Genomic DNA, 24,221 nt, shown 5'->3' with positions numbered 1-24,221 from the left:
GCGTTAGATACAAAGTCGAATCTATGTGAATTTAGTTTGCAAAGCATTGGCTTATCTGTCTTTGGTGAATGTTTTAAATCATGAATCATGAATGTTACACATATACAGCCTTTATTCTACAGAGTCGAACATCTCAGCTATATCACAAAGCAGAAGAACTTTTGTATGCTTAAAGATTTCCTTCAAAAAGCAGTTTCTAAAACAAGTCCTATTTAAAGAAAAAAAAATCTGATTTAAGTAAAAAGAAATCAGATTTATATAAAAGAAACCCTCGATTTTTTTTTAAATCTATTGATTTTTATCCACTATGGTTGCCAGCTGGCCAGGTATATACACGGATGCCGGAATATCTGTAAGTAATCTAGCCCACCTGGTAGCCTCGCTCTTCTAAAATATACTCACATCAACACACGCAATACATTAATTCCATAACAGTTCATACGAAGCCATGGTGTCCGGGTATGCGCTGCATTGGAGATTTGTCGAACCTAATAATTTGAAGAATGCATGTGAGCTCATACTTAGGCAGAAACTGCGGTGAAACCATGCCTCCATGGTGGATAACCAACATACATACAAACATACTTGAAAAAAAGATTCCTTTACAATACATTTTACTATTTAGTAATGGATTAGAATGTAGGTATTTAGCAATATATATATTTTTACGCTTGATAAACAAATACCGACAAACACCAAAATATACAGCAAAATGAGTATGGAAAAGTGCTAATTTCCAAAAAAATTGTTTTGGCAACACTGTACAACCACGCAAACTTAAGTGCACCGTGTAACTTTGTAAAAAGTTACAGGAATTTTAGTTTTGCTTTTACCTTTTCAAATATTTCCTGAATCCTGAGAACTATTTTACCACTTTTACCAACTTTTGGGTAACTTCTATATCTATATATTTTTTCCATTTTAAAATATTAATAAACCTTTTTCAATTCAAGTCTTACAGTGCACTTTGGGAGATAAGACGGACCAAAATTGCAAAAGTGATTGCCACCAATATTTTTTTCAATATTTTTTTATGAAATGTAGACACTTTGATCAAGAGAAGTTCAAAATTTTTGTGCTGTAGGAAGTACCATACTCTAGATTTTAGATATTGAGCAAAATATGCTACTATAAAAACTAGATCTAAATATGCCAAAAAATAGTCTTATACAACAAGTTTCGATCATTACAAGCAGAAATGATCGTCAAATGGTTGAAAAAGTTATGAAATATTTAGAGAAACATGAGGGTCGAAGAAAAGGAAGAACATAAGCCGTAGATATAAGCCGAATTTCTCGAAAAAGAAACATAGGCCTACCGCCTGGACTTGAACCCGCAATTTCCGCTTCAGTTCAACGGCGCGCTAGCCAATTAGACCAAGGTGACCGTGATGGAGTCGACCGACACCAGCGTACAATTCGAGCTGCATGGATCAACTGCTGGACTTTTCATCGATTTACTTCTTGTATACAAGGCTTGTGATATAGCTAAGTTGGCAAGTCTGTTGTCTCCTGAGCCGATGTCCACGAGTTCGAGCCCAAGAGAAAACATCGAACAGAGTTGTACCGGATAAGTTTTTCAATAACGATCCACCAACTGTAACGTTGATAAAGTCGCGAATGCCATAAAGATGGTAAAACAACTATAATCGAAACAAAAAAAAAACTTCTTGTATACAGGGTTACTAACATTATTTTTCAAAATTCAGATACATGAGAAATAAAAATAAGGATACATAATTTAACGGAAGTTTCGTTTGAAGTTAGGACCTTTTTTTGGTTGTCAATTTTCATTTTAACCCCCACCAATGTCATTTCGTAAAAGTACCCATTTTCAATCACATTTATAAAAATCAGGTTTATTCCTAAAGATCAAGGAAAAACAGAGGCTTATCAGGTTATCAGATTGGGGTTCCAAAAATCAGGCAAATCCTAAAAAATCACGCATATTAGCAACCCTGCTTGTATATTTCGCACGTACAGAACTGAATTAAAGACAGCGGTGGTGGTTAAAATGTGGATTGGCGACTAAAAAAATGGTCCTAACTTCGACCGAAATTACCGTTAAACCATGTATCCTGATTTTTATTTCTCTTGTCACAGAATTTTGAAAAAATAAAAAATTGGCAACCCTGCACTCGTGTTTGCCTTATATTGATCCTTCTTGTTTCTCTATCACCACCCATCGACTCGGGATTTTAGACGAGCAAGCAATGGTCGATTGCTTCGGTCTTGTCGCTACTTACGGTCAAATTGGTGAAGCGATCAGCTCAGAAAACCGAAGTTACAGTAACGTTCATAATTGTATAGAAATTGAAAGCACGTGCACTGTCACTTCGATTCTATAGAATTCTATAGATATCGCATTTTTTGATTCTTGCCTGAAATATTGCACCTCACGTAACTTTTGATCCCACCGATAGAATTTTTCAAAAACTTCAGACATGCTAACTTAATGTTTAAAAAATCACTCTGCAAAATTTTAATAAAAAGTGTTGCGTTATTTCTGAGATATTGAAGTTTGAATGGTAAGAGTCCAAAAAGTCCAATTTTCGTAGAACTTCTGTATCTCAGACCACACAAAGTATAGAAAGCTCAAATTTTGTGACATAATAGTGTGATAGTTGATCTATCATACGCAGAAAATTTGATCATAGAATATCATCAGAGTAAACAGTTATGGATGTTCAAAGTCGAAGTGACAGTTCGCGTGCTTCCAATTTCTATACAATTATGAACGGTACTGTAACTTCGGTTTTCTGAGCATCCAGCCACCAGGTTGATACATGATCCATTTTATTATCGAGCTTTGCTCCCGGATGGTGCAAAACAAAAGGAAAAATATGTACACTTCGTATTATCTGATGAGGCCCCTACTACCTCGAATAAGCGGGTTCTACTGTTATTGGAAACCGAGATATTTCTATTCAATTAAATTCTGTCAATTTGTCGAGGTTATGCAAAAGATGGATTATTCGAAGAGATAGCAGTATTAAGATGTAATGCTGACCATCATAAAACAATCCATTTCAAAAAGACCTTTTTTATAGACGCGTACATTTAGTTTACAATCATTATTTGAATGCCATAACGCTAGTAAAGTGTCGAAAAGAAAACTTTTAAAAAATATTTGAGATTTGTGCGCATTTAAGCATATTACCAAAATTGTGTATATATTGATTACTGTTTGCATACTCAAAGGCGCTTATCACGTTGACTTTATTACGACTAAAAATGCTTGAATGAAAACAAGATGTTAAAGTAATTTGCTGCAAGTCGTATTCCTTTCGTATTTTAGTATAAGATGTGAAACAACCTGATAAAATAGAAGAAATACGTAGGTTTTTCATATCAAATATCTTTCAACAAAAAAAAAGTACATTTGGTATAATTTCACGAAAAGAAGAGTACGCCCCTATCTCGACCGAAAAAGAGTACATGTACTCTTAAAAGAGTACGTATGGTAACCCTACTCTAGGTTCCAAGCAGACCGGATAAACAGGGAGGTGATTCTGTCTTGGTACATTTCGTACGGTGATGGAAGTTTTTTAGAAAAATATGAGGGTCAAAGAAAAGCTACTAATGTGTAATTATGAAAGAAGAACCAATGAAAGAGGAATAATCGATAACGAGTAACGATTTAACATCTTTGTAACGTTACAAAAAGATTTTAATATATTTCCTTTCAAATTTGATTTCTTAAAAAACCTTAAATTTGGGAAAAAATACTGTATATGAATGTATCAATAATAGCAAAACAAAATTATATAAGTTAAATGTAAACAAAATAACAAAGCCAGGTTTGGAGTTCATCAGGAAAAATACATAATATTCCTCCAAAAAATTAGAAAAAAAAAACAAGAAAAGTGCTTTGTTAAAATTTCGATTACTCAAACTTCCCCAAATCTATGGAAAAATATAAACAGAAAGACCTATAACTTTTTTTTCCAAGTCCAAAACTACTAGATGTATTGTAGAAAATTGTTTCTAGGCTTAAAATGCTTACTGAAATCAAGTGTTGAAATTTTTACAGTGTTGCCAAAATTAATTATGATTTTGCCAATGGAAATTTTCACTTTTTTCCATAAATTTTTCAATTTCAAGGTGTTTGAAGGGCACCTCTGAGTTGTCCAATCAAAGTGAAATATGGTACTGTTTGTAATCTTAAAAAAAAATTAAAATTAGTGGGTGAGAGCAGTGAAATTTTGGTCCTTAACAACCTCTATACAGCTAAAGGCAACCCTAGTTTGATTGAAGGGATGAATCATCCTAAAGGATGTAAATCCCGGAACAAAAAAAAAATTGAGTATATTAAATTTTTTGAGAATCTGACTCACTACCACCATTGGTTATTACAAAACGCACCGTCTTTGACTTAAAAAAAAAAACTTTCGCTCGAGCTCACACTTTACATTGGTTTAAAAAAAAAACCGGCAATAGACAGTTCCATTTGTATGAATTTGTAGTAGCTGAAGTTAAAAAAAAGTTTACAGTTTAATTATCGTGATTGATTCATTGATATTGGACCGAACACGAAAAACCAATAAAAAAATAACATCAAACACGACATGTAAGCAAAGAAAACGATAGGCTTCCGTATGGTTATAGCTGACAAAAAAAATTGTCCTCTGTATAATTCACACTCTCCCACATTCATACACATATAAACACATATTTTGACATCACACGTACACAGGAAGATTCTATAGCACACAAATAAACAAAAACACAAAACTGCATCAATAGAAGAAGAAAGGAAGAAAAAACAATTTATTTTTATTTTCCGGTAAACAAGGACGACGACGACGAAACCGGTGGTAGTTTCGATTTTTTAGGTTAGGTTAAAGTTAGGTGCGGCACAAGGCAATTAAAAATTCAACAGTTGTGGTACACACATCAATCAAGTTCCCATCCGCCACGGGATGTACCCTGGAGCCCCCGGATGGATGGCGTGTGTTCCACTTTTTCGGGTCGGAAACGAGGGAAGGCGGAAAGTTTATTTCCACAAAATTTTATCGATTGATAACGATTGTCCAGAAATAGACTGTGGGGTCGGTCAATTTGTAATTACATAGTTAGGTACCCTACATGTGTTTTTCACTTTTGGAGAAAGGCTACACTGACAGCTGGTTGAATTATACACAGCCACTGAAATGTTGTTGTTCTTGTGTGATTACTTTACTTTGTGTATGATGTATTATTGGAAATGGAAAGTTGTACATAGAATGACATGACAGAGAGATTAGAGTACACTTTCGAGAGGTGACAAATATTACAGTATGACGGAATGACACATGATAGGCACAGGAAAATGGCAACCGGACAGCAAACATGGTTCTCGATAGCGAAACTTAAATCCAAACACAAAACATTGGTGAAATGTGGATAACAACTAAAAGGAAATAATCCACTGATAAGGCAAAAACAAAAACGAAGAAGAAAAGAAATTCTAAAGAATTCGCTCACCCGAAGCGCTTCTTCCTCGGCGGCCTCTTCCTCTTCGGCCTTCTTCTGGAGTTCGTCGTACGACATGGCGACAATGGCCAAGATCAAATTTACAAGGTAGAACGAACCCAAGAAGATAATCACAATGAAGAAGAGCATGTGCCACGGTCCAGCTGATCGTAACACCTGTTTTGCGCACCATGAAGAGAAACAGAAGATGGTTTGTTGTTGTTCTTGAGGGGTACTTTCTTGAGGGAGGTTTTCAAGGGGCGGTTGCAAACGATTTTTTTTTTGGGGGAGTTAAACGGGAGCTAGCTACCGTGAGGTTTTCCAGTTACTTTTTGGTCCTTAAACTTTTTGTAAAACAAATTTTCTAAAGACACCTTCTCTACGATTACTTTGATTGAATCGCTCACGGCAACTGACGCTGGTCAGGTTCTAACCTAACAAATCTATGTCTACTTGGATTGGGGAATTAAGGGGCAAGGAACTTTTCTACATTACTACTGCTTTGAGCTCTCGCACATTCATACTCAGACATTGGATACGAACCAGTTGATATAAATTCTCCCAATAATCTTGGGTCATGAGACGAAAGGCAGATAAGAATGCCCATCCGAAAGTATCAAAACTTGTATACCCGTAATTTGGATTATCTCCATAACCTTGTAAACAAATATATCCTTCCTCACATTGACTGTGGAGGTTGGATTTTTTTTTTGCGTTTTCGTTTCAGTATGGTTTGGTTTTGGTTAGGTTATTAGACGAAGATAAAGGTTCGTGGCGTGAAAAGAGGAGAGAAAGAAAAAAAAAGTAATGTGTCGATTAGCTATCTCTGTTCGTGGAAACCAATCCGAGAGCCTTTCGTAGAAAAACCCGAAAGGCGAGACGTCGAGATCCGTACCCAGCACCCGACGAATTTCCGCAAAGGGGCGTGTCCCCGGTTTCCGAGAAATACCAATTGGCTGAAAGTAGACGAAGACGAAATTAATGGGTAAAATAATCAACCCATTTGTATGAGAAAGAAAAAAAAATTGCCCCCACGACCAGACTAGAGAGTGTCAGATATTGCTGCTTACAGTCGTTATTGTTGTGCCGTTCCCAGTTTTCGGCCGTCAGGTTCCCCCAGGAACCGTCCATCGGGAACTCCTTGATGCACTTCTGCGTCAGCACGCCCATGTAGATCTGCAGCCCCATTAAAGCAAACACCGATAACGAAAACATGGTTAAAATTATCACATCTCTGAGATTCTTAACGGACTCGATGACGGCGCCGACGATGGTCTTGAGACCTGTAGAAGAGGAAAAGATGTTAGATAAGGACAGGGTATGGTGTCAGTAATTTATATATGGAATGTTCCATGATCACTTGAGGTCACTGTAGATTATGTTATTTAAATTTCTACGAATTTTTCGAACTTTTCCCTTTTTAGTAGTAGGAGAAAGTCGGGTAAGACGGACACCCTTAGGTGGAATCGCAATAGAAAATCAGATATTACAAAATAAGAATTGAGAATTGCACGAACTTATTTCACCCTCAGTTTTCTATCGTTTTTTTGAAATCGTGTTTTTACATTGCGTGGTAAACTAACTAGCCTATCCTGACTCATATCTAACAGTTATATTCAAAACTTGGATCAACAAATATTTAAAAACACTTTCAGTTATTCAACTATAAATTTAAATTGATCTATATTATGATATTTAATAGTGAAAAACATTCATATTATGGATGACCGTGAAAAAATTGCAAGTACTGTCAAACATAAATCAACTATGAAGTACGGGGTGACTATGGACCTGGGGGGTGAGTATAGGCCAAAATGAAAAATGTTTGTTTTAGAAATATCTTAATAAGTATCAGAGATATCGTTTTCAATTTTTTACACATGATAGCCGGCATATCATTTCCTTTTTTGCTTTAAAAAATTTTGTCTCATAAACATTTTGTTTTAATTCTTAAAATCGTCTTAATTAAGTGTCAAAATGACAATCAAACTACATTGCACAAATTTTTCATGTGTAAACTCACACCATCAAATTTCATCGCAATTTTCCTGATAAATACGTGCATTATTTAGGATCTCCTTAACCAAAATCAGTGTTTTTTCTACAAATTGGTTGAATATGTTAAGAGTTATTCCAATTTTTTGAAGCAGTGTCCAAAAAGTACAAATGGGGAAGAAAATAGGCCAAGCTAAGATCGTGGTTTCCACAGCCTTGAAGCTACTTTTTGAGCTCCAAAAAAAATAATGAATATTTAATTTAAACAGCAATCGGAGATAAGGTTAGTTCGTATTTTTCTAAAAGAAATCAAAATTGTGTGAACTACACATTTCTTTTAAATGTCTCCCTTCAAACTCAGCACATATTATGCAGACTTGAGACGTTGCTTTTTTGTCCCATGAAGCGAATATGAAGCGTGATAAATGCTTCGGATTATAAAGGAAAAAGCATGTCTTCAGCGACAACTCTACTGAAATCACATTTCCCAGCACTGTTAAAAACCTTGATTAAAAATTGAAAAGAAAACTTGATTTTTGGTTTTAAAAAATGGTATCTTTCCAACAAGTGTGGAACCACCGCAAAAATAAATTTCGTAAGCGCCGAATTGGACTGAAAAAAAAATGAAGATACCTTCCAGGATTTTATCAACACAAAACGAGTCATTTTTGTAGAAGGTTCTACGAAGCGAAGGAAGAAGTTCAATATCTCAGCCGGAATCAGCACTACAGCCGAGGAAATTGCAAACAGTGATAAAAAAATGAAAGCAAAAAAATACGAACAAGAAAAAAAGCGTAGGAAAGGAAAATCATTGGGAATTAGAAGAACTTTCAATAAAATTTATGTTAAGAAAGCATTGTTTTTTTAGACAAATTAATATCAGCAAGGACCGGCATGAGAGAACATTAAAAAGGGCCATCCGTATACCACGTTAAAAAATTAATACAGGAAGCACATGTTTACCAGCTATTCAAATAAAAATACAACGGATAAGAATATGAGATAGACAAAGAAGAATGATTTTATCTGCTCCTATTGACCTCGGTCGAAGTAAAGGAACTGGCTGATTAATATTTATTGATGATCATTATATGAAACTGTAAGCCAATATTCTATATGAGCCTGTACGTACCAAAGTGGAGGCAATATACGGACCAAATTTTACTCACCTTGAAAATATAATACTTTGTATTGCGTTTTCAATAATTTGATAGAAACTTTGCTTTGCACAAAATCTTAGGATTGTACAACTTACAACTTTCTATTGCCTGTCTTACAATTTGATTACAATTTCCTTTTGCAGGTAGCCTGAGGTTTGTACAACTTTCTTCACCATTTAATACAATTTATTGTTACTGTACCCCAAAGCAATTATATTTTTCCTTTATTACGATTTTACTATGAATCGCCGTGAACATAAATACAATAGAATTTAATGTTTACTGCAAATATAAATGAGCCATATACAACTTCACCTATATCTTCTCTCAGTCTCGAACTCACAACGTTCCGATCCCTGTCTTTCGATACTTCCTCGGCGCCATTTCATGTTGATACAAACAAGCAAATTTGTTCATGTACAGTTGAGAGTTCCGCTTAAATATCAGTTGATCGTATAAAATACCACTGACTGCATCATTTCGGACTCCAAATCTATTTATAGATGTCATTTTTAGATATACAACTTTAACCTATCTCATAGACGATTCTATTACAATCAATAATAGTATTCAGCGCTGTGCGATCTTAGCTAGCTATTTACTGTACTGTTAAACGATTCGACAATTTGACATAAGATGATTACGATATTACTTAGCATAGGAATTGCTTTATTAACAATTATTTACCGATTAAGTTTATCTCAATAAGTGACTTTGAATTACAAGTACGAATAGATAGTTTAAATTCCATTATACGATGTTCTCACTATTACTGTACGACCTTTCATGGAATTAATATGTCATCATAGATCGCAAGCATGAAAGATTACTTAATTATACAGTGAGATTAAATATTGAGCTTTACCCAATTCTACTGCGATTCAAAACAACTTTATTGATCTTTCTCTACGATTAACAAAATGTTATCGTATATAATGAACTATACAAACGATAAACGATAAAATATAAGTTGGTTTAGCTACAACATGATGTTCATACAATTCCAATCTAAACTGGATGCTTATACAATCTACAATGAACACTACTTTACGATTTCTTGTTATCTGTGTAGCGATTCGGGAGAAGACCACGAAACGTGTTGGCAATCGCTTCGAGACAGGACTACTAGGGGCACACGCGACGTTGTCCTCCCAGATAGCTACAGCATGGCGCTTGGAATGCCTAGAAAGAAGAATGTACCCTGACGAAAGGCTGAACGAAAATCTCCACAAGCAAGTTCTTGAATATGTCGCCAAAGGATATGCGCACAAGGCAACTCCGAAAGAGCTACAGACTGCAGATAGAAACCAAATCTGGTACCTGTGGTGATGAACCCTAAGAAGCCGGAGAAGGTACGAGTCGTTTGGGATGCCGCGGCTAGAGTCGATGGCGTTTCACTCAACAGCCAATTGTTTAAAAGCAAAGTTCGGAAAATCGCACAAGAAAAGCAATCAGGATTCATTTCAAGTTGGAAAACGTATACCTCCGAGTGCTGTGATACGCACATGGTGATGGTTTCCGTTGGATATTTGTCGAACATCATCACTAACTCGATACGAGAAAATATACCATGCCCCATCGAGGGCTACCGTTAATATTCGTCACGTGGCTTTTCAAAGGTGATCGACATACTTGATGATACATTTTGAACGTCGCTCCCAAAATCTTTAACGAACGTCTATCCACGCATCATTAATGATAATGTTCGTCATTGATAGACGATCATGAATGTATCAGAAGGAAAAATTGAAGAAATATCAGGACCAAATGTATAAAAAAAAGTCGTAGAACATGCTGGACAGTTCATTGCAGTTACCTAGTAATGATTTGTCCTTCTAAATTAAATTTAAAAAATCAACTGATAGCCTCCACAGATCGCTCAAAACTGATACATATCAGTTGTGATCCTAGAAGGTAGAAAATCATCGAGGAAGGCTATCATTATCGAGACGTTCATAGCTGATAGTCTGCGTCCTTCTTTACCGCATCATGTTTTGCAAGAGTGTTTCAAATACAGGAGCGTCGTTGTCATGCATGATTGTGTTCATTGTTTGAATGGAGAAGAAAAAATTGACTGCTTCGATTCTTTAGCTAAGAATGCAGTAAACATGGCTCAGTGAAAATGAATGATTTTCGGAACATTGTTGAAAAGACCATATCAGCTGTCGTCGTTACTAGGAGTGCTTTTCCAGTTTCGAATAGCTGTTGGCAGCTACATCAAGGAGATGTTCCAGCAGATCCAGATAAGGTCAGCGGAAGATTGTGAGGCCAGCGAATCCAGATAAGGCCAGAGAACTCCCAACGGTTTCTGTGGCGCTCGGATCCCAGCCAAAAACCGGACATCTACCTTATAGAAGTGGCAATGTTCGGGGCCACATGCTAGCCCGCCTCGGCACAGTACGTGCAAAAACTGAATGCGAGACAGCACAAAAGCAGTTTCCGAAGGTGGCAAGATCAATCAGCACTCGACCTTACGTCGACGACTACTTCGAGAGCTTCGATGACAAAGAAGAGGTCAAGAGTGTAGCTGCAGACCTTCGAACAGTACAGTGCAACGGTGGTTTTATTCTGCATAATTGTAGATCGAACAGCACTGCAGTTCTTGAACATCTCGGCGTAGCAGAAAATCACTAAGACAAAACCATGAACTGGATAACCGAGGAAAAAGTAGCACGAGTGTTGGGCATGTTGTGGAAACCGTCAACCGACGAACTCGGATTCTCGACCCAAATGAGCGTCGAAGTGAGGAAACTTCTTCGAACTGAATCCAGGCCAACCAAGAGGAAGTTGCGTAATGACTCTCTTTGACCCGCTGGTACTGTTGGCACCGTTTCTAATACACAGTAAAGTGCTCATCCAGGACTTGTGGCGAGCGGGAAGTGGATGGGATGAATCGGTTTATGACAAGATATTCGAGCGGTGGTTAGAGTGGACCAGTATGATAGATTTCATCGATAACGTACGGCTAGCGCGCTGCTACTTTTCTGAGGCGATAGTTGAAACCTATACAAATGCAGAAATCCACATCTTCATAGACGCCAGTGAAGTGGCCTACTCCTGTGCGGCTTACATCCAAATTATCAGGCCAGCTGGAACAGCGGAGTGTCAACTAGTGTCTGAAAAGGCGAAAATGGCGCCACTCAAGCGATATCGATTCCCAGATTGGAATTGCAGAGCTGCGTGTTGGGAACTCAATTGCTGATCTTCATTCTACAACATTCCCTTAAAGAGATACGTACTTTGAACAGATTCCCAAACTGCGCAGTTGTGGATAAACGCAGATCCGAGGAACTATCGACCGTTCGTGGCGCATCGGATAGGCGAGATCCTGGAACACACTACGGAATCCTGCTGATGAATCTACCAAATGGGGATGTGAACCCTACTTCAAGGAGAATGCGTTGTGGTTTAGCGGACCGAGTTTATACGATTACCGGAGGAAAACTGACCAGGATAGTCGAAGAATGTTCAGACAACTGACGAAGAGAAACGAGCGACTGCACTTATACACCGATTTCATCAACCTGTGATCGTCAAACCTTTCTTAAAGTGGGAGCGGCTGTACCGATCAGTTGCCTACATTCTGCATCTTTCTCGTCTGAAAGACTGGAAATCCTCGAACAACCAGAGCTGATAGGCTATGAAAACCATCTACAATTAGGTCTAGCTGGAAGTTTACCCGGGGGAAATCGCTGCCCTACAGCGAAGCGAAAACATTCCGGAAAAGAGCCCGATCACTCGACTTGCACCATTCCTCGACGAAAACGGTGTGCTCCGGGAGAATAGCCGAACTCGTGAGTCGAAATCAGCTCCCTATGACATCCGATTCTCGGTAATTTTACTGCACCGTGTGACGATAATGATCGTGGAATGCCGAACTCCGAAACCGTCGTCAACGAGGTTAGGCAGCTTTATTCCATTTCTGGCCTACGTACCTTTACTCTACGCATTAGCCGAAGCTCCATTCGATGGCTCCATTGCCGCCAGCTAGGCTAGCTGTACGAGAGCGCCCGTTTACCTACACGGGGTTGGATTATTTCGGCCCATTCCTCCTCAAAATTGGTCGGTCAAACGTGAAGAGGTCGATAGCGGTCTTTAGCGGTTGGGACTACTTCAGTAGCAGATCAACCAAGGACTATCCAACACTTTCACGAATGCCAGTTCAATCCTCTGGAGGCACCACACATGGGGGGGGGGGGAATACCCACGGGTAGAGTGGCTCTCGACGCCGGGCGAGCCATTCCAGACGGAGTAGGATGACGACTTCGTCGGGATCCGAGTCGTTGCGTTAAGTCCCGCGCGTGTGCCGTGACAGGCGCGAGTCTAGGATAAGCTGCTCTCGATCTGGCACACGACGGGCAAGGTGGCGAATCTCGAATCCTGGAGATAAAAGGTCGAGCTTCGAGTCGTTAGAGGAGAGGTCAGGCTTCGAACCTCCAGGCGGAGTGGTTTGTGTGGTCAACCCCGAGTCTTTATGATAAGGGGCCAAGTCTCGAGTCGTAAGAGGAGGGATCAGGCCCTTAATCAACAAATAGAGGGGTACTAGTGGTCACCTCGAGTCATTACGGGGAGAAGTCAGATCTCAAGTCGTTGGAGGAGAGATCGGGCTTTGAATCGTGCAGAGGACAGGTCAACCCCGAGTCGATGCGAGGATGGGTCGGATCTCGAGTCGTTAGAGGAGAGATCAGGCCTCAAGTTGCGAAGAGGAGAAGTTTGTGTGGGAATCTCGATTCATTGCGAGGAGATGTCGGTTCTCAAGTCGTTAGAGGAGAGTTCAGGCGTCGAGTCGTAAGGATGAGAGGTTTAGCTGAAAGTGGTCTCGTTAATGAGTAGCGCAAATAGACCTCTCACTATTGAAGCATGGTGTGCTAAACAGTTAGAGGTAAGAACCAGGTCTGTGCGGCCGCAGGTTAGGTTTAGGCAGTAGGGGGTATACATGGAATATATCATGAGTTTTCCCATTGTACCCATGGACCCAGAATTGCAAACTGGGGGGATGCGGTGGCTCGCCGTGGAATATAATCCGTAATCCGGGGTTTACCATCTGGGCGATCAACTAAAAAAACACGACGAGGTTCTTAATACTTTGATAGTAGAGGCTGAAAGCATAATCAATTCAAGGCCTCTGACCTATCTTTCCCTCGTGCAACGGGAGGCAGTCGGGCGTGGGTGTAATCGAGGTGCTTAGCGGATGATTTAAATGCGCCACTCCGAAGAGATCATCCCCCTGTTTGGTGCGTGCCCGGCTAAGATACCCATCAATAGGGTGGGTGTATTCTGTCTGGCCCTTGATTACCGATCACCCTACCGTTCCTCAATCCGTTGACCCTCAATCAAATATCCCCAAATAATTACCGGAGAAAACCAAGATAAGAAGACAAATCCTAAGTTTGTCCCGAAAATACTAACTGGAAAAGGAAACAAGTTCCTTAGAAATTCTTCAACCGACCCACTTTCCCCGTACAAATTTGCTAAGATAGCGTAGAAGCAAACATATTATAATCAACATTGGTAACTCTCAGCATGCTTCATAAACTTCAGCAAGGACATGTATGTTAGCACCACCTCCTGGAGAAAGTTCTTACTAGAAGGAAATTTCAAGCATTGAGGTACTGAGGAAACTCTGAACATTCTTTCCATCAACCGTGGGTTCGCGTCTTAACTTCAAAAGTTCGTGTTTGAACTTGCATTTCTATGACCACGCAGAAAATTTTGTTAATGTTTTATTTTCAACATAGGAATTTCAGCCTACTCCAACTTTTCTTCGTGTAGCAAAGTATGTTGCTATGGTTTTCAATTTTTGTTGTTTACTGCCGAATGGAAAAAAGGTCCCGACTGACGGAGTATGCTAATAAATCTACAATTTGAGATTCTAATGTCATTTGAATTGGAACAATCATTGATGGAAATTTCACTTTTTGGACAATACTGAATATTTCATAAAAGAAATCATAAAAAGGCAACCATTTACTTAGTAAATTGATCTTAAAATCTACTCTACAATATGATTTGAGATTTATTGATGACCACATCATCATTATTGTTATTATTATTATTATCTGGAGCACGTTTGGTAAATGGAAATCAGCAAATCTCTAAAATGAATAAATTGGTAAAGGAAAAAATTCTTCGTGTAGAATTAGCTCTTTTTAATACTTTTCATTTAGGCACATTTGATTTTTTGAAAACTCCAAAACATGTTGAACCGATTAATCAAAATCATATTTTGAGTATAAAATGCATTAACGAAGTCAACTTACTTATCATGAAAGATATTATGAATAAAAAGTAGATATACTTGTGTTGCATTTAGTATAATTGTCAGATCGGGACACAAAGTTTTGGTGATAATGAGCTTAACAGTTTTCGCCAGAAGCTTTCGAAATTTAGTCTAAGGCAACTTAGGTCTTCTCGATAGCATTTATTCATGTTCGTAAGAACTTTCCTCACATGGAGGCGCGTTTCATGTGTCCTTCAAGTATCTGGGGAGTGAGGAATATTCCTACTATTATTATATTTGGTAGAAGGCAGGAAAGGGGCCCAAAAAACAACGGAAGTCAGCCTAGACTTCCAGTAAAAGAATTACGGAACCGGAAAAAACGATGTCTTCAACTCTCCAACAAAAGTCACCAAAGAAAAACTACATAATATTGTCTTTCAAACGAGTTCTATTAGCCATAAAAAGATGATGATGGTTTTGGTTGTTAGTGGGGGTTTTACATTTTGGTTTTCGGGATTTTCCTACTCTGCTACATCTACATTTTCATTCGGGTTTTCCCCTCTAACGTTCAGCGCTCGCAAGCGCTGCCTGGCTATTTGTTTTCCCTCAGAATTTGTTAGGAGTGCAGTTTTGAAACGTTCAAATTGGCCAGTCGTAGAGAATTTTTCCTAGGAAATTCTTATTTCATTGCGTGTGCAAATTGGGGTTTGGTTTGTTTGGGTTGATTGGTTGTGTGGTTGGTGGTTGGTGATAATTATCTTTCAATCATAATCATGTGCGCGCGCACGCCTCAACCATGCTGCTCTTGAGTGTTGAGCATATAAAAATAAAAGATTCCAAAAATCGGGAATCGAACTCGTGATCTCGAGGTTACTGGGGTAACGAGAGCTTAAGCACTGACCGAACCAACTGAGCTGTGGTGGCAGGCTTGAGAATGAAAGGCTGCAGACCAATCTATATAGGAGAGGAATACATGACGAAGGGGTTCAATTTTTGCTGAGTACTCACTCGGTTGGCTGCTCAAACCTGATATTTCCCCGGAAGTTGGATGGTTTTCCGGAAAAGTTGTCCTGGGTTCTCCAATGGGGTGAAGTGGTAACTCCTGGGTGGCCGCCACGCGTATGCCGCTTCGCCGATCTACGGTGTGCTCGTCGGACGAAACGTACCACGAGATGTTGGTTGATTCGAAGATAGCGTTCGCTCGGCGTGAATAACCTTCCCTTGGACCGTCTTGTTCGGGTTGTAGGTAGATCGGTACCTCCAGCAATCTGTTTCGAAATTCGATTTAGAAAAATACCCAATATGCACCATATCGACAAACCAATTACCCTTTTTCAAAACGTGAATTGCACTAAATAAACTAACTGCACTTTTATTTGCACTCGGAGGGATCTGAGGGAAAATAGCAACTTAAGTTAAATTGTTGAAAACGTGGTTTCTTCAATTTTAAGTACCTTTTTGTACTATGTCACGCGCGAAATACAAATTAAAACCGATCCTGCCCAGTATCACAGTCAAAGGAAAAGTGGTCAAGGGATCGCATTAGCCGTCAGATCAAATGAGCTATTGATCTTCGGGACCGGAATTGCGTAATTATTAGCGAACTAATAATTACGAAATTTCCCGAAGAAGAAAATGTCTTCTTACCCAAACCTTTCCCTTTCATACATCCGAGGGTTCGTTCTCGGGTGTAAGAGTTCGGGTGGAGCGATATCGAAAAACCTCGGTGCACCAATACAATCATACTATCCCCGTGATGGGGTTAATGACCGGGTGCAAACCAATCAGATGGTGATTACAGGCTTCATCCAAACCATGCGCTAAGCGATCACACCCCAGTTGCAGAAAAAAAAACATCTCATTTAAATGCCCATTCCTTGGTGACGTCATACAGGGAATTCCCTTGGGCGGTGGGGTTTACGTCATTGAGTGACTCGCCAGAAGAGCGGATTTAAGTTTCCCTAAAAGATTTATATGACGTCACTGAGCGACTGGTGTTGCGAAGTGCAAACTCTCTGAGTAGTCGCAATCTAAAAATAGCTGAGAGCGTGCTTGGGGTGTTCAAGCAAAACAGAACAGAAAAATCGATACTTTATCGATACAGTTTTATGAGTGCTAGGGGTGTTTAGGTAAAATAAGTTTCCGCAAAATCGATACTGCTACACTCGATTCCGCTGAATTTGAAGCACTTACTCCGATCCACTTTTTGTTGGGGAGTTCCAACGGTATTAAACAACCCGCAGTTCCAATTGCAAAACAACGGAACCTTCGGGTAACATGGGGTCTTATTAAACGGGAACTCGATATCTTCTGGAGACGCTGGGTGAAGGAGTACCTTCTTATCTTACGACAGCAGGACAAGAGGTTCCAAGACGCGGAACCAATTCAAGTTGACAGCTTGGTATTGATCGCGGACCCAAGGACTCGCAACGGCTGGGTACGAAGACGTGTGGTGGAGATATTCGTCAGATCCGATGGCCAGGCCCGTAAAGCAGTGTTGGAGACGGCGAATGGTGTATTAAAGCGAATGGACCACCTAGCTCGACTGGACGTGAGTAGCGGAAATGGTCAAAGAAGTGCAGTCTCAGGGACGGCCACCCGAGGGAGGATGCCGGCACCATTGACAGCTTTGCTCAGATTGTCAACAAGCAGCACCGTGCGTGACCACCTTTTTCTAGTTTGCATAATCATTTTGTTTTGATTCCCCGGGCGTCTTGTTTTAGCGTCTATTTAGAAATAATTGTTTGCCGTGAATTTAAGACTTGTTTCGTGATTTTCCGCAGGAAAGGTATCACTTGTTGAAATGTAGCAATACCCCGGTTTTTCCAACCGTAAGTTGGTTCTTTGTTATGAAATCTGACGAAAGCTAATAAGCTGTTATTATTCGTACAGTGATCTCACCATGCATTCCGAAGCCACTCGATTTATAGGTGATAGATACTTTGCCAGATAACTTCATTGTGCTTCGTTAAATGTAAATTGCCTTGATTGTTAGATTTATGCTAATCAAAGATCTTGAAACAGTGATACCGTTCCGATACCTCTCGATTTCGGCAGCACTCGACAAATAGTCTGACAGGTATTCACAGCATTGCTGGCCGTAAGTTCTTTTTACTTTATTTGACTGAAAGTGAAATTCGATCTTAATAGTTTAATATTTCATGTTTAGTGATATCCTCATCCGGTCCGGAGAGATCCGGAATAGAAAACGAGTAGTTTAGCGTAGGCAACTCTCTCGCACTAAAATATAAATGTGATCGATTTCAAAAATGGAAACTTGTACTAAAACAAAATTGTATTTTAGCTTTGAAGCTGCGTTATAAAAACTTTGCTCTCGAAATTTAGTGTTAAGCCCATTTGAAGTAACACTAAAGTTAGAAGCTATACGTTGCGCACAATAATAAAAAAATTTTGAATTTTTTTCCACAAAAAGTATAAATAAGCGGTACAAAATTCGTACTTATCAATCAATGAACCGTGAAATTGGTTTTAGTCACAGTTGATACATTTTAAATCAATTGTCACACAATCAGCTGATAGCCTGTAAAGTAACGCAGGGTAATTACCACAACAGATCAACTACTTTTTACAATGGGCTTCTCCCTACAAGAAAAAAGTATAATTTTGTGCACTACGTTTGTTCTATTAAATAATGTGTATTTGACGAAAGTGTTAACTCCAAAGGAGGTATTCATACTTAAAATATTTAAAACCTCAATGTGACCTCAAGGAACACCCTCTTACAGTAAATATATGTACAATCTGCAAAAAAATACATCAACAATAATCACCAATGTCAGTCACTCACCTGGAACGATGGCCACCGTTTTGAGAGCTCGTAGTACCCTGAATGTTCTCAATGCAGCGAGATTACCCAAATCTATACCCATAGTTACATATCTGTTTGTAGTAGAAGCAACGGAAGGGATGACGGGCCGATTTCCGAAAAGTGTCATTCCAACATGTGTATCAGGTTCAGGTTTGGGTACGTTTTTTTAGGCCCACACACGTTGATTGGCACCATTATCGATAGATGGATTCGGAACACGGAAGATGCGGGAGGGAAGAAAAGTTTTCTGATTAGAATTGGCTATTGAAAGTTTTTTTTTCTTATGTTGTGCCTCCACTTTCTTTTGCGGAGACTTAATCAAACTTTTGTCGCCTGAACGTTTGTGAGTTTGTGTGTGTGTGAACGACGAAAGTTACTGTGCTTTTTTCTTTGTCTAGGTATTAACTATATTTGATGGAACTGGTCTGTTGATTTTTTTTTTGAGTTTCTGCACTACGAGTCCAACTTATCTCTAAATTGTAAGTGGATGTATGGGGAATGGATCAGGTGTTTGTTTGTTAGTCGGGGCTTTGCAGAAATACCAGAAATGTGATCCTCCTTCCATCTCTTAGATAGATAGAAGCGACGGGTGAAGTGATTGCTTGACGGTCGATTGAACTCGAAATATTAGGTTTCATGGCGTGTCGTTTGACGTTTGACACACGCTGCCAGTTGTGATGTTCCTTCTCCGGAAGACAACTTCCTCGGAACTTATCCAATTAACGCGTGGAATTTGCTGTCTCGTTTGTTGGATGGGGTTAGATTCAGGATTAATTTTTTAACTTACCGTTAGCATGATTTTATCAATAAATTTTGTGAATTGTGAGTTTTAAAGTTGTCATTTATTTGATTTTGATGTTTTATGTTTCGGTTGAGTTCATCATTTGATCATAAAAATGAATTAATAGAGGTCTGTTGAAATTGAATATGGAAAATATCGCAAAACTCCATTTATTTGCCCATTATACGTTAACACTTTAAACTTGATTCAAAATTTGGATATCCCAGGAAAATTCAATTTTTATTCTGAAATATAACTCGAAAACTGAGTCGAAACTTGGAAAAGGAAACATACGGTGTCTTACAAATGACGACGACTACAAGTGAGAAACACTGGGAAAAAACACTTTTCTGAGTAGTGCTCCTGAAAGTAGGCTGTGCAGCTGCTGCTAAGCCGGAATTGTAGGCAAGGAAACTCAAAAATACACGACGCTTATTTCAACAGTCTGATTAGGTTAAAAAGCTATAAAATTTCCTTTTAAAACATTCTTTACTCAACATTAACATATGCTCATCCCATTTGGTAAAAAAAATGCTCCAGCAGCTTTCCAGAGAGTGATGGCTGTTAAGGGGAACCAGACAACCCTCTACTTGCGAGCCGGTTTAGCAGGTAAACCTGCACCATTTGTGTCGCATTGTGGTTCGGGAAAAAAGGACACTTTCAAACCGGGAAGGATTCAAACTCTCTAAGCCAAGCCGAATCGAGCCAAGGGAGAGGAACAATAATGGCAACAACTGCTCAGGCACCAGAAACGTCAACGACGACGTTACTGTCAGCGTCAATATTGTATAAATGAATGCGGTGGAAACACGTGGCGGAATGTGTGTGTGTGTAGAGTCCGGTGTCGCTTCTTGTTGGCACTTCCGCACCTGGAGGGCTCGCTTAGTTGTGACAAAGGTGGCTGCCGGCTACCGGAAAGGAATGGAACGGAACGGGGATAAGTGCTTATGCACGATTATTATTTATTCCGGGTACATTTGTTAAGGTTGGTTAATTTAAAAGTAACTGGAGAGAAAGTTTTTTTTTTATTAAATACCGTCCAGGACTCGTTTTACTGCAGCATTTCATGGTCGGAATGATCTAACGTAAGTTTTTGTCGATGCTATTTTTTTGGAACGCAAAGAACCCAACTTTTAGAATTTCGCTGTGAAAGTGTAAATTTTCGGGAAAGTTGATTTAATTCAAATTTGCTTGTAAATAATATTGCAGCAAATTTAAATCTTCTGTTCCGAACGATGAAACATGCACTCGGGAAAGTGTCTCATCATACTGCGAAATTGCTCGATTTGCCACTACTGTTCATCACATCCCCTCACTAGCTGCTCCTGGCCATCCTTTTTTGCTGTTTTCCTGCTGCCCTTTTGCGCTACACTTTTAGAACTTATTACCTTCAGACACGCGACGCAATATGTTGCCCGCAAAAGTTGCCTGGTTAAGTTCATTTTTCTTGCAACAATTCCTTTGCAGCTACAAATAACAGCGGGCAAACAAGCAGCAACAGCAGCAGCTGGAAAAAAGCTAGCTTTGGAACTAACATGAAAAACCACCAACAGCCCCTGAGTTCTTTTCTGCTTCTGCCTCAAGATAAGGGGGCTAAACGCCCCCCTGGAACACTACCGCATCAAATACGTGACGACCCCTGTCTAGTAGAGGTGAGGTGAGGAAATGCAGAGGTTAGGGATTGGAAGAGCACGAGAGAATTTCTTCGAGTTGACTTTGACGCGTTTGCTTGTGACCCTTGTGGAGGTGCACTGTGTCGTCGGTCGAAGCAGCTGCATGGTCGTTTCAACAAACGGCCAGTGGCGTCGTTTTTGGGAAATTACCAACTTAAAGAAATTCCAAATTTGTTGAATCACCTTTTTTTGATACAGAATTTTTATTTCAACAGGTTTCTCAATTTTTGCTTGAATAGATTGTTATTTTTTCGACAAACTTTCCACAGATGTCTCAATGTTATCCTAAACGAAAAATGTCTAAGACTAAGATTCTTTCCAAAACTAATGACCAAAAATGGATTTAATATGGCGGCAGCAAGAAATAGTTTTTCGATTTGGTTCATCGGTTATATGTATGATTAGTGTATGAGACACACTCCACAGATTGTAATCAGGAATGAAATGGAGGAAGAAATTCTAACCTGGGATCATACGGAAGGTTGTCATATGGTCTGAAACAAGATAAGCACCACTGACTTTCACTGTGTGCTGTACGACTAACTTTTGCCCAAAACACAAATACGTAAAACTCAAAGCTCTGTAGTATTTGTCATAAATTTACTCACATGAAATTTCACTCATAGAACATTTTCAAAACCTAGGCTTGCTTACATTATCTTATCCTACTTACGGGATCGTATTTCCTGCTATAGTGCACAAACAGACAAACAAGACGAACTACATCCATATCTAAGTTTGTTAGGCACAGTAATACCACAGCTTTTGCGTTGGAACGACTATCACAGGAAATGGCAACACTGTTCTACGGGCGCTCACTCACCCAGTTGAGGCCGCCAGATTAACCGCGAGTTTTCGAGGATCATGAGATTGTTGCTGTTTCCTGATAAGCCCAAATCGTCGCTAAACAGATTCCAAAGGGAAGTTCACGGATGATTCCCTCACCCTCTAAAAATCGATCCTGAGTAGCAAAGGCGAATTGTGCCGTTTAATTTGGTGCCTTTTCTGGCCACGATAATGTTCTGTTTTGATTAATTTGTTTTCTTTTCTGTTTGTGCGTATTTGACATTTCACACTCTTGATCCTAAACACTCAAGTTGGGTTCGAATTGATACACGTACCTTTTTTAAAACTCAAAATTGAGTTGTTTTTTTTTTCAAAACAGCACTACAGTTGCAGCCCTCAACTTTGAGTTCGACTTGGAAATCGCAAAACTAAGTTCTGACTGGCATACTCAAACCTAAGTTCGACAGCCGAACTCCAATTTGAACTTTCTTCATGCATTTATTCTTAGCTACTCATAATGCAGTTCGGCAGCCGAACTCGCTAAGTAGTTCAACATACACATAGAGGGTTCAATTTGTAGTTGATTAGATCGATCTCAGTTTTGCTCTTTCGCCGATGGAAAAATGGGATTAGTTTTAGTTGCAGTTCGAACTCTGTTTTGAACCATCGCAAGAAGGAAAAATGAAACTCAACTTTAGTTCATACAATTGAACTGTGATTTGACCACGGTCAAAACAGGACTTCAGGGGCAGCCCTCAACTTTGAGTTTGACTGAGCAATCGCAAAACTAAGTTCTGATAAGCATACTCAAATCTAAGATCGACAACCGAATTCCAATTTGAACTTTTTTATGCCTTTATTCGTAGCTACCCGAAATGCGGTTTGGCAAAAATGGCACGCATGGGATTAGTTTTGAGTTCGCAGTTCAAATTCCGTTTTGAACCACCGCAAGGAGGAAAAAGGGAACTTAACTTTAAGTTCATAGAATCAAACTATGTGGTTGAACCTCAGTCAAGCCTAATAAAAAGGAGCGTGAACAATCACTATACGCTCATGTATGTATGTATGTATGTATGTATGAGAACCCACCAGTGGCTGATAGGTCTTTCGACCCGAGGCGGTACGGGAAGTCTCGATCGCACAATCAAATATTATCTATGCTTAACTCACCAACAATATTTGCAGCGCAACCGAGGGGTCCGTTACCACTGGTTTGGGATAGGTTTGACTCACCAAACTCACTTCCAACTGTTCGCATCAAATCAAGAATTCTGAAAAGGTACAAAAGTATCCTTCTCATGATTCTAAACTTGCCGAGATACTCCGGCTGGCTTGAACCCACAATCCATTGTATATCAGTCTTTCGATCGTTTGATGACCTATCCAACCCCCCCAAAATCCCCTTAAATAGAGTTAAGCTATTTTACATTTTTGAAATTTTACAATAAAAAAAACTATTCATACACGTATTGATGACATCTTACCTTGTTAAATCTTACATTTTGCATTCCAAATATTTCAAATATTCAAAAAGATCTGAATTTCCTTTCTCCTTCGTTCCTTTTGTAATTAGAAATTCTTAATATTTTCAATTAAAAAATAAAATGTTAATCTAATATAACAACATGCCCAAATTTCCATAAATATAAAATAAATATAACCTATATTTCTTAAAAAGTTAAAAAAACTGTGCTGTAATTCGCAAATTGAATTTTTTATTGAAATTGAAACAGTGAAAAATACATGAATGAATTACTTTTTGGCCAGAAAATCGAACCTTTTTTTGTTATAGTAAATTTAATTTCAATCTAAGCAATCGCTTTCTGCACTGTTCAAAAAGTCAACGTCAACAATATTAAAGTTTTTCTTTACCAAACAACCAACAACCAAACATTCTTGATTCTTATTAATTGATTTCAATAATATTATTTTGCTTTGGAAAAAATAAACGAAACCACTTATCTGAAAACTGCATCTCTCCAGTAGATAGAACACATAAAAACTTGTTTCTCCCCCAAGCAACCGCAAGTTTACCTTACAATATTCTCAACATTCACTTTCTTCATGACCTCTCTTTTATATGACGTGGTTGTAGAATTCCAAGAATTCCTAATGTTAATTTACAACCCATTTCAGAAACTTATTTACTGCTTTCGAGCCTCGTCGTAGTTTTCGCTGCATAAGCGAGAAAAAACAGCAATTACTCTTCTTTCATGCACCCGAATCGAAACCACAACAGTTAGTTCCCGGGAACCTGCGCTGCTTTTAGACCTCGCTTATATTGAACTTCACTTCACTTGTACTTTTTCAATGAACAGTAATTT

General features: G+C 38.9%; 1 protein-coding gene across 32 annotated transcripts in view; it reads right to left on the bottom strand.

Moving 5' to 3' along the window:
* The window catches only part of LOC129741722 (sodium channel protein para), a 344,044-nt gene that overhangs the window by 310,300 nt on the left and 9,523 nt on the right, over nucleotides 1–24,221 (bottom strand). For all 32 annotated transcript variants that reach the window (XM_055733497.1, XM_055733471.1, XM_055733484.1 and 29 more), the window contains exons 2-6: nucleotides 18,637–18,728; nucleotides 6,524–6,736; nucleotides 6,349–6,409; nucleotides 5,997–6,141; nucleotides 5,466–5,630 (exon numbers count right to left, since the gene is read on the bottom strand). In XM_055733497.1, coding sequence (XP_055589472.1) covers nucleotides 5,466–5,630; nucleotides 5,997–6,141; nucleotides 6,349–6,409; nucleotides 6,524–6,736; nucleotides 18,637–18,728 — 676 coding nt within the window. The remainder of the gene's footprint in view (nucleotides 1–5,465; nucleotides 5,631–5,996; nucleotides 6,142–6,348; nucleotides 6,410–6,523; nucleotides 6,737–18,636; nucleotides 18,729–24,221) is intronic.

This window comes from Uranotaenia lowii, chromosome 2 (assembly GCF_029784155.1).
Source record: "Uranotaenia lowii strain MFRU-FL chromosome 2, ASM2978415v1, whole genome shotgun sequence".
In the NCBI taxonomy this organism is placed as follows: Eukaryota; Metazoa; Arthropoda; class Insecta; order Diptera; family Culicidae; genus Uranotaenia; species Uranotaenia lowii.
The sequence above is the reverse complement of the archived record's forward strand: the minus strand, read 5'-3'. Positions and strand labels throughout refer to the sequence as shown.